Consider the following 12,082-nt stretch of genomic DNA (forward strand, 5'->3'; position numbering starts at 1 on the left):
ACACTCCTTTTGTGGCGAGTTTTTTTTCTTTTTTTTTTTTTTTTTTTTTGTTTTTAACTCCCTTTTTTTTTTTTTTTTTTTTTTTTATATTTTTTTTTTTTTTTTTAAATAAAATTTATTTTTTTTTTTTTTATTTTTTTTATTTTTTTTATTTATTTATTTTTTTTTTTTTTTTTTTTTTTCAGATTTTTTGTTTTTTTTAAAACAAAAAACTGCAATTTTTATAGCATGGTTGACAAACGGCCTAAATACATATCACACTTGATTTTCAGTCACAAAGTTGTCAAATGCTCTTTCATGTTCAAATACTAATTAAAAAATTCTGTTTCCAAACACAAACTTAATAACCAGAAAAGCATTCCACTCATCCCAAAACATGTACTTACAAACGTAACTAAATTAATCATCATGTATAAAAGGAGAGTGAAATTTCAAACCGAGGTCTTTCAATCCAATCAAATTTTAACGAAATAGCAATAATGTTGTCGCTTTATTTCATACACAACAAAGGAATTATGCTATCCTCGACCCAAGGACACCTATAATACTCTCGTTTTTCAGTTTGCACAAGTGGGGCCCACAGTTTGTAGATCCAAACTGTTGAAAGTTTATTATTAGCCCATTGAGAAGATACCTATCTCCGGTGCAGTCATGGCCCCAGCAGAAAAATGGTCTGGATCATAGAACAATAGTCCCCCCACTTGAACAAGCTGAAAACTCAAAAGTACACAGTGCATACCTTTAGTTCTAGGATCTTATAAGCATTTTATGCATTCGGGTCCTCCAATCAGGATGGAGAATTTCAGCACAGTTATCAACGTCTTCCATGTTGGATGAGCTTTATCATTGGCAGCTACAGACTGCACCGACACGTTGAAGAAGTGGCTGGTGTTGTTCAGTTGTTCTGCTTCCAACAAAATGGCATCCAAGTCAATGTGATGTCGGGTATCTTCGTAGATCAGAAGATCAGAATACTTTACAGGTTCCATGCCTTCAATATGGGACAAAATGTTATAATCTGAGCTCGCCATCTCAGGGGGAGATAAAACGTTCAGTTGGTGTAAAGGCAGTCCACCAGAATGTTGAGAGCTTGAACAAATGTTGGTTGGATTCTCCGGCCTCGTAGAACCACATGGGAATGAATCGACGGCCATGTTTGAGGAACTACCAAGAATGGCCCCATCAACACAAGGGACTACTTCTCCCCAGTTTTCATATGCAACTTTGATCATCTGCTGCATTTCCACCTGATACAAGTTACCTAGATATGTTAGTGGGGTGAATGAGTGGACCTCTCTCTCTCTCTCTCTCTCTCTCTCTCTCTCTCTATATATATATATATATATATATATATATATATATATATATATATATATATAAACTCATTGGTGGCCTATGTCCAACAGTTTATTTCTTCTTTGGTTGTTTGTTGAATTAGGCATGGAGACTTTGCACTGGAATTATACAAAAAAGACTATTTCTCTCGTAGAGCTTTGCATAAAGTTATGGAAAGACGTCAACACCTACTCAATTACTCGTCAAAAAAAGAAGAAGAAAAAAAAAGAGCACAAATTATTGGATCTTCAGGAACCAAAAACTCATTAATTTGAATATTCCCTTGATTATTTGATTTACTAGATCTCGAAGAGTGATGAACCTTGTTTCATTTTGGACAAATCATGGAATAGTGAATCATGAAAGAAAATTTATATATGGCTATATGGGAAACAAGAAAAAAACTTCATGATAATCAATATGGGTTCTCACCACCCATCAGTATCTGGTGTTATTCGACTCAAAGTTACTACAGATGGGGAAGATGTTATTGATTGTGGACTAGAATTGATTTATAAACAGATGGGGCAGGGAAAAAAATCTATGGAATACCAAACAATTATACAATATGGAACACATTTAATGGTTTGTGAAATTTCGAAACATCACAGGTGGGAATATAACACCGCCGCAAATCAGTAAGACTACTATAAGGTTAAATTTGTGCAATCTTGTGAATTAACAAATTCCGTTGCAAGTGCTTTATTCTCTAGTCAAACTAGTATATGACTTTTTTTTGGAATATAGTCCCTCTGTGCACAATAGAACAAAACCTATAGCCTTAAGGGTCCACTTGGATGCACCATTAAATGCAGTGTTTGATGCCTAAAGGCATTTTGATCCGAATCCCAGTTTATATTGTGCATTTGGATGTTCTCATGCAAACCTGGCCCGTCTCATCCTCTACTAGTCAATTGGTAGTCAGGCATGAACACTCCTTTTGTGGCGAGTTCATCCAAGCCTTAAAGATGCTCATCGAAAGGCTGATCCAGCTCAACACCACAACTGTGGTCGCTGAGAAGATCGCAGCAAGATCATTCTAAAGCTTACCTACTCTTGGTTAGGGGTGTATATGAGCTGGCCTGGGATGAGCCCACAAGCTAAGGAAATTTGCAATTTGATTATTTCCACTATAACAATGAAATAACCAAAATTCAAGATACTACATTCAAGTTTATGTTGAAGGAGTGGGGAGAGATTAAGGATGTTGCCCATAGAATTCGAGCTGGGCTGAAGGAATGGAGTTTCACATGATCATCATTTACCACTTAAACTGAAAAGGAAATTTTATAGGATAGTCATAAGACTAGCAATGCTTTATGGGACAAGATGTTGGGTTGTTAAGGAACAATATGTCCATAGAATGCATAGCTGAAGTGAAAATGTTGAGATGCAAGATAAGAAAGGATGGGAATAAAGCGAATGCATTATAGAAACTTGAGAGTAGCACCGATAGGTTATGTGAAACTAGGTTAGGATTTGGTTGTGTAACGGAGATATGGTTGGAAGTAGTAATAAAAGGGTAGATGAAATATGGTCTAATATAGTCCTTGATAGAGTGGAACGAGGGAACATGATTCATGTAGCCAACCCTAGTTAATTTGACAAGGCGTAGATGATAACGATGACAAGTACTTGGTTGAATATGCTCAGGTGTGGGTAAGGAAACAAAACCTAAAGGGATGTTTTCCACCTCAGATTAAAAAATAAATTTTTTTTTTTTTAAATAAAAAACTGCAATTTTTATAGCATGGTTGACAAACGGCCTAAATACATATCACACTTGATTTTCAGTCACAAAGTTGTCAAATGCTCTTTCATGTTCAAATACTAATTAAAAAATTCTGTTTCCAAACACAAACTTAATAACCAGAAAAGCATTCCACTCATCCCAAAACATGTACTTACAAACGTAACTAAATTAATCATCATGTATAAAAGGAGAGTGAAATTTCAAACCGAGGTCTTTCAATCCAATCAAATTTTAACGAAATAGCAATAATGTTGTCGCTTTATTTCATACACAACAAAGGAATTATGCTATCCTCGACCCAAGGACACCTATAATACTCTCGTTTTTCAGTTTGCACAAGTGGGGCCCACAGTTTGTAGATCCAAACTGTTGAAAGTTTATTATTAGCCCATTGAGAAGATACCTATCTCCGGTGCAGTCATGGCCCCAGCAGAAAAATGGTCTGGATCATAGAACAATAGTCCCCCCACTTGAACAAGCTGAAAACTCAAAAGTACACAGTGCATACCTTTAGGTCTAGGATCTTATAAGCATTTTATGCATTCGGGTCCTCCAATCAGGATGGAGAATTTCAGCACAGTTATCAACGTCTTCCATGTTGGATGAGCTTTATCATTGGCAGCTACAGACTGCACCGACACGTTGAAGAAGTGGCTGGTGTTGTTCAGTTGTTCTGCTTCGAACAAAATGGCATCCATGTCAATGTGATGTCGGGTATCTTCGTAGATCAGAAGATCAGAATACTTTACAGGTTCCATGCCTTCAATATGGGACAAAATGTTATAATCTGAGCTCGTCATCTCAGGGGGAGATAAAACGTTCAGTTGGTGTAAAGGCAGTCCACCAGAATGTTGAGAGCTTGAACAAATGTTGGTTGGATTCTCCGGCCTCGTAGAACCACATGGGAATGAATCGACGGCCATGTTTGAGGAACTACCAAGAATGGCCCCATCAACACAAGGGACTACTTCTCCCCAGTTTTCATATGCAACTTTGATCATCTGCTGCATTTCCACCTGATACAAGTTACCTAGATATGTTAGTGGGGTGAATGAGTGGACCTCTCTCTCTCTCTCTCTCTCTCTCTATATATATATATATATATATATATATATATATATATATAAAGGGCATCTTTCAGCACCCTGAGCGGGCAGACACCCAGCCAGGGGCGTGGAAGTGGGGCCACTCTTGGGACCCTACATGATGTATGCACCCTATATATATGTGTGTGTGTGTGGCTAGGGGTAAAAAATGCATGAAATTAATTTTTGTATTTTCCCTTCATCTAGATCTGTGTGACCTTATGAACAGTTTGGATGACAGATAAACGTCATGGTGGGCCCTGAGAAGATTTCAATGGAAGGTATCATCATCCCACTGCTCTATGCGGTGTGGTGCACTTGAGCTTTGGATCTACCGATTTTTGGGTGCATGATGTAAAATGATCTCACTGAGTGGATGGACTGTGTGGATATAACACATACATCATGGTGGGGCCACAAAACTTAGGAGAATGAGAGTTGAGAGAGACATTCCGGGTGTGCAAGAGAGCAGCAAGTCTCTCTCGTCACGCTTCCATTGAATGCGAAAGACTCAGAATTGCCTTTTCAATCTCAGCCATTTTTCATATTTGACTGTTAATACTAAGGTGCGCAAACGGTTATATGCGTACGGGTGTGTAGGTGATCATTTCTCTCTCTCTAGTTATGAACTTCAGTGCAATTCACTGAATTTGTACATGTGCGCCTTTATTTGGATTTCTCAAAGACATTGACCTAGCTCCCCCATTAAGGATGGTTTTATCATGTCCAAAACACTTGGAAGATCTTATCTACTGAATCTTTAGTCTTTCCTCCATTGAATGGGTTGTTGGTGCATTTATTTTTAATCATGTATTTGCATGACAACAATGGAAATGTTAAAGTTAACCAATTCACGAGATTTCTAGGGCATGATCCATCTATGATGAGGGCTATAAGATCAATGGCTTAGATAAACCAATCATCACCACCAGATGTACATACTCGGTGCACAACAGTGAACTTTATGTTCGTTGCAAACAGGGAACTCGATCTTTCTAAAAGGAGAATTCTTTATTAGTGAACAATAAATAAACTCCCTAGTGTTGAGGCAGTTTGTAAATGTGGGGCCCATGCGATCCATTTATTTGTTATCTAACGGCCCCATAATGGATGGCACACCTTAAAATTTTCTCAAGTTGAGGTCCTAAACTTTGGCCTTTTTTCTGTTTAGTGTTCACTATTGGTGGTTTTATCTCACCATGGATTTGTAGATCTAGATTTGAAAGGCAGATCAATCGAGGAGATTTTAAGGGCATGGTCCATCCATTATAGGATTCATTGTATTAATTCTACAGTTTAAACCATGGGACCCACATTTGCAAGCTCTATGGAACACGAAGTTCCATCTTAGAGAACTTAATCTTTCTATTAGGAGGCCGGTTCCTCTGCAAGTTCTGGCAGAATAAGATTATTCCACAAGTAATCCATCCGTGTGTAAAGAGTTACTAACCCGAGTGTTGAAGTTTATTCACTACTCATTCACTTGCTCATACACTATTGCTTATGCATGGCCCACCTTGTTTTTTGTATGCCATCTAATCCATTCAGTGAGCCCCAGCATGATGATGGGATTCACCGAAAATCAGGCGATCCAATCATTATGTGGGCTAGACCATAAACCTCCAAATTCATGTGGTGGCTCACATGATGGTTGGATTAGCCTATTTTTTGAGGTGCCCAACTTTTATGGTGGGGTGACCCCGTGGGACAGGTGGGATGCCATACACTCATCACAATGGGCCCTAAGAGAAACACTTCTAGATTAAGCTTATTCTAAAGGACTTGAAGTGGAACCGGCCTCTTCCATTATTAAAATATTTCTTGACATACTTCATTTAAAATTTAAAAATCATAATGTTGAAGAGCCTCTTGGGGTTGTGAAAAAACACCTGCACAGAATCGATATAAGCAAAACGAAACGAAAAGAAGAAGAAGAAAATAGCAAAAAGACAAGAGGCGTAGGGATTTATATGGTTCGGGAATATAACAACATTTATGAGGCAGCCACGTGGGGCTTTTTTCTTTATTAAAACAAGATAAATCAGAGAATGCAAGGCTTACCTCTCCCACTATTACATCATATAAGGAAAATCTATCACCAAGGAAGAACCAAGAACATCACCCTCTCAGTACCTATGTCAACACACCTCAAAGAGAGCATTTACCAAAACCCAACCCAAACTAGGATTCCCACGTATTGGTTAAAAAGAAGAAATAGAGAGGGCAAGGTTTCCTATTGGGAAACCCAACCCAACCCAAACTAGGCTTCCCACGTATTGGTTATACAAGGACACCTCCTTAACATCCTTCAACTTAAAGACTAGTTTATCTAATAGTGTGTAAAAGACTCCTAATAGTAATTGGTCAATCATCACCACAATAGGTACCGTCCAACAAGGTCAAGAGAAGTCCTTTACAATAAACTTCGTCCCCACCCAAATCCATAGATCAACTGGCCGACTGAGTGGAAATACCTCGTTTCGACACTGGAGGTCTTGGTATCGATCCCTAGTGGGGGAGGCTAACATGGAGTGAGTGTACTGACATAGGTGTGTACTAACAAGCTAACACCCCACACACACACACACAAAAAAAAAAAACAAAAAAAAAGAAAAAGAAAAAAGAAGGCTTTGTTAGTATATTTGTTATGTTGTCGTTGGTGTAAATATTCTATAATAAGATATGCTTGTCTTCCACTATGTCATGAACATACTGATACAATACATCAACGTACTTGGTCTAAGCATGAAATACTAAACTTTTAGCTAAGTGTAGCGCGCTCTGACTATCACAATGAACCATCATTGCTTTTTCTTCTTAATTTTCAATTCTTCTAACAACCTTCTCAACCAAATACCTTTCTTGCATGCTTGTGTAACTAACATGTAGTTTGCTTCTACAATCAATAAGGCTACTATTGACCAAGGTATTCAATAATAGTAATGATGGTTGTCATGGCCAGCCTTATAGCCATTATGAATATGAGCTGCAACTCTAGCGGTCATTATGGCTCTGTAATAGTAAAACAATTTTGGAGGAAAAATGTATTGGCCCCATATTAGTCCCGTATCGGGCAATTATAGGTCATGTTTCTCAAATTAGGCATTGTGGCCCTGTATCGCATAACATGCACCACCGTCACTATTGCATAATGGTTGCTATGGCCATAACAAAAATGGTTTTAAATACCATGCCACTGATTATAATTTTGACATCCAACAAACTTCACTATGAGCTAAAGAGAAGACAACTTGTGGTTGATTTATCACGAGCTACTGCATAATTTGTGTACGTATATGTACATCTGAGCCTATGACTATGCCCATAGGTATATACAACTAGGTCTTATATGTTATGGGCCTTAGTCTTAGCATTTCCTCTTTTCATCTTTATTTTTATGCTTTTCTTATTTGTCCCTTGTCTTTTTTCCCTTCTAGTAAAGGAATATATGTAATTGTCCTCTTTCTTCTATTAGCATAAATAAGGTAGGACTAGACATCCTAGCCCTATGAGCTTCTTTTCTCTCTTAAATTCTTCTTCTTCTTATTCTTCTCTCTCTCTCTCTCTCTGTCTCTCTCTCTCTCTCTCTCTCTCATTCTTATTCATCTTAACTCTATGAGTTTATTTTTCCAATCTTTCTCATCAAGTGGTGTTTTCCGTTCTTCTGTTTCTAATCCTTGGTAGTATTAGACAGACTGAAATATGCCTTGTATAGTTAGCATACCTTGTATAGTTGGTTTCCATAGGTAGAGGATTTTGATTTTATTTCTTTCCTTGCATAGATGTTGTAATCTCTATATATTCAACCCCTTTGGGTTGTCTCAAATATACAAAAGCTTTCAGCTCCTCTCGGTTTACATGGTATCAGAGCTTCACTGATCCAAATCCGGCATCACCTGTCAGATCCGACCACTCCTGCGTCGTCCGACCATCCCTCTGCTCGTCCAGCGCCCTCTGTTGCTCGTCTCGCGCCCCCTATTGAAGATCCGACCACTCCTTGCTCGTTCGACCGCCCACTGTTGTAGATCCGACCGCCCCCTGCTGCAGATCCGACCACCCCCTGCTCGTCCGACCACCCCTTCTCGTCTCATCGCCCCTCTGCTCGTCCAGCGTCGCCCCTCTACTTGTCTAGCATCGCCCGGTCACCTCTATTGCTCGTTCTCTTCGAGTTCCAGCAACTCCATCCAGATCTGTTGCTCCCATCCAGATCTGTTGAAGATCTGTTGAAAATCTATTGCTGTTGCTCCCATCCAGATCTGTTGTTACTGCTGCTTGGTCGCCAGATCTCGATTATCCCAATCCAACGCCAGATCTCGCTTATCTAGATCCAGATCCACTATTGCTGTTGCGATTCCGCCAGATCCAGATCTACATTTTCCAGATCCAGAGCTCCTGTTGATGTTCCTATTCCGCCAGATCCAGATACTGCTACCCCTTGGGTATCTCCTGCTGTACGGTACACCACGGTGTAGTTTTGATGGACAAGAATACATCACGTACAGAGGCCGCAAGGTGTAGTTTTGATGGTACCAACTATTCGCTATGGGCCATCTATTTTCAGAACTTCCTCCAGGGTCGTGGTTTGTGGGGACTAATTAATGGATCTGTTACTATTCCCACTTCCATGGATGCCGATAAATTGGCTGATTGGGAAATGAACAATGGACGGATTATTACCTGGATTCTCGATTCGGTTGATCGGTCCATTGTTGTTGGCCTCACACCTCATCGCACGGCTAAGGCAATGTGGGAGCATCTTCAGATAATTTATCAACAAAGTAATGCGGCCCGGTCATATCGTCTGGAACAGGATCTCGTTAACCTTACTCAGGGTGACGACAGTATTCAATCATTTTACTCTAAAATTGTCACAAGTTGGACTGAGATGGCCTTGATGGATCCAATATTTCCTAATGACTTCAGGATTTTCCAAACTATGCGCGAGAGTGTGCAAGTTCGCCAATTTCTTATGAAACTGCGTCCAGAATTCGAGCATTGTCGTGCTACTCTCTTGAACCGTAGCCCTACTCCTTCATTGAATTCGGTTATTAATGATCTATTGGCTGAGGAACAACGACTGAAAGTTCTATCAATTCCTTCCTCGATTCCGGGATCATCTGATATGGTGCTTGCTGTGTCCACCACTACACCAACACGTGGCTCCTCTCCTTTAACTTGTCACGGCTGCAACAAGGTGGGTCATGTTGTCGCTCAATGCAAAGAATGGTGCGCTTATTGTCGACGGACTGGTCATGGTATTCAGGACTGCTGAACACGTGCCTATGCATCTTCTTTCGGCCGTGGACGTGGTGGTCGTGGTCGTGCTCTTTCTGCTACTGCTGCCACTATTTCTTCCGAGCCGTCTGGTAGTAATTCTACATCTACTGTTTCTGCTGAAGGTCTTTCATCTCCGTTGACTCCTGCGATGCTCCAGCAAATCGTTCAGGCCCTTTCTGCGGCCGGTATGTCAGGTATATCCCCATCTTCTACATGGTTCTTCGATTCGGGTGCTTCCAATCATATGATCGGTGCTGTATCCTATCTTCGTGACATTCGTCCCTACACCGGCAATCAGGCTATTTCTACTACGGATGGCACTAGACTACCTATTCAGTCTGTTGGATCATTGACTTTCTCTCCTTCTACTCATCGCAAGTTCACCCTTCGTGATGTGTTTCATGTCCCTAACCTCTTCTCTAATTTAATTTCAGTTGGTCAACTCACATCAAATAACTGCTTAGTCATATTTCTTCCCAACTGTTGTTTTGTGCAGGATCTGACGACGGGGAAGGTACTTGGGAGGGGTAGGCAGCATGGTCGTCTGTACGTGCTGGATTTTGATCCATCTATCACTCCGGCTCGTTGTTTCTTTTCTCCTTCTTCATCAGATATTTCTTCGGCAAATAAATTGTGGAAACTATGGCACTTTCGCCTGGGTCATCCACATTCCGATCGGTTACTTCAGTTAATTTCGTCTGGCATGTTAGGGAATATTTCTCTTAATAAAAATGATTTGGATTAGTCTTGTTCTTCCTTTTGTCTTTCAAAAAGTAAGTGTGTTCCATTTTCCCTAAGTACTACAAAATCATCTTCTATGTTTGAACTTGTGCATACGGATGTCTGGGGTCCTTCACCAATTATGTCTCTCTCTGGGTTACGATACTATGTTATATTCATTGATGATTTCACACGTTACACTTGGATTTACTTTCTGCAATCGAAGTCACAGGTTTTTGAAAAATTCAAGTTATTTCATTCTATGGTGGAGACTCAATTTCGGGTTTCAGTTCAAACTCTCCGCTCTGACTCAGGGGGGTAATATCTCTCAACTAATTTTCGTACATTTCTTCAAGGGCATGGGATTATTCATCAAACCACCTGTTCTGATACTCCACAACAGAACGGGGTGGCTGAAAGAAAAAATCGTCATATTGTTGAAACTGCCAACACCCTGATGACAACTATGCATGTTCCTCGTTCTTTCTGGGCGGAAGCAATGTTCCATTCCGTCTACTTGATTAACCGGATGCCAACCAAAGTTCTGAACAGTAAATCTCCTTACTCTGTTTTCACCGGCTTACCTCTTGCATATTTCACATTTCGTGTTTTTGATTGTATCTGTTATGTTCACCTGGCTTCATGTGAACGTAACAAACTATCTCTAAAATCAGTCAAATGCATGTACTTGGGATTTGGGAAAACTCAGAAGGGTTTTCGATGTTATGATCCGGTTTCTCGTCGTGTTTGGGTTTCACGACATGTTGTTTTTCTTGAACACATTGCTTTTCATTCATCTCTTCCTCCTTCGCACACTCCAAACTATCCTGGTCTAATTGCCTTTTCAGAAATTCCGTTTGCCTCAAGTACTCTCCCTCGTCCGTTGCAGGTTTACTCACGTCGACCACGTACAGATCCACCACCTATTACTCAACCCAAACCTACTGTACCTGTTGTAGATCCCGAACTTACCTCGATACGTCGTTCCGCTCGTGAACATCGAGTGCCTGATCGGTTGATATGCTTTATGTCTTCCATGAATGCTACTCTGGATACTGTTTCTATTCCTACTTCATACTCTCAGGCAGCCACTCATGATTGTTGGAAGAAGGCTATGGCAGAAGAACTTGCAGCATTAGATGATAATCATACGTGGGACATTGTCACTCGACCTACTGACCAACAGCTAATTGGTAGCAAATGGATTTATTCTGTCAAGCTCAAGTCTGATGGATCATTGGATCGATACAAGGTTCGACCTGTCGCTCAAGGATACAAACAGGAATACAGAATTAATTATGATGAGACTTTCGCTCCCGTGGCCAAGATGAAAACTGTTCGTACTCTTCTGACTATATCTTCTATTTGCTCATGGCCACTCGCTCAGATGGATGTGAAAAATGCCTTTCTTCATGGAGATCTCTAAGAAACCGTATATTTGAAACCTCCTCCTGGCTCTTTAATCACTGACAATAAGGTATGTCGCCTAAAGAAAGCCCTGTACGACATCAAACAGGCACCTCGGGCATGGTTCCAACACTTTCACGATGTTGTTACGGGTGCTGGCTTTACTCAAAGTGGTCATGACCCATCCTTATTTTTACGCATCACTGCTCACGGAATTGTCATTGTTCTGGTTTATGTTGACGACCTCCTCCTGACTGGTATTGATGCTACTGGCATCTCGGCTTTAAAGGAAGTTCTGCAATCCTCCTTCAAGATGAAAGACCTCGGCCATCTCACATACTTTCTTGGGCTTGAAATTTCACATTCTAAACGTGGGATCCTGGTCAGCCAGCGTAAATATGCCAAGGATCTTTTCGCTTTGGCATTATTGACAGATCAAAAAACAGTTCAGACTCCCTTAGAACTTAACATTCATTATGGCCGCGATAATGGTGATCTACTTGCA

At 40.2% G+C, this 12,082-nt stretch overlaps 1 protein-coding gene across 1 annotated transcript in view; it reads right to left on the reverse strand.

Moving 5' to 3' along the window:
* Window positions 1-755: 755 nt before the first annotated feature.
* Window positions 756-12,082, reverse strand: part of LOC131254992 (calmodulin-binding protein 60 B-like) — a 45,254-nt gene continuing 33,927 nt past the window's right edge. Inside the window, exons 5-6 of the mRNA XM_058255693.1 lie at window positions 3,667-4,104; window positions 756-1,247 (exon numbers count right to left, since the gene is read on the reverse strand). Coding sequence (XP_058111676.1) covers window positions 756-1,247; window positions 3,667-4,104 — 930 coding nt within the window. The remainder of the gene's footprint in view (window positions 1,248-3,666; window positions 4,105-12,082) is intronic.

Source organism: Magnolia sinica, chromosome 9 (genome assembly GCF_029962835.1).
Source record: "Magnolia sinica isolate HGM2019 chromosome 9, MsV1, whole genome shotgun sequence".
In the NCBI taxonomy this organism is placed as follows: domain Eukaryota; kingdom Viridiplantae; phylum Streptophyta; class Magnoliopsida; order Magnoliales; family Magnoliaceae; genus Magnolia; species Magnolia sinica.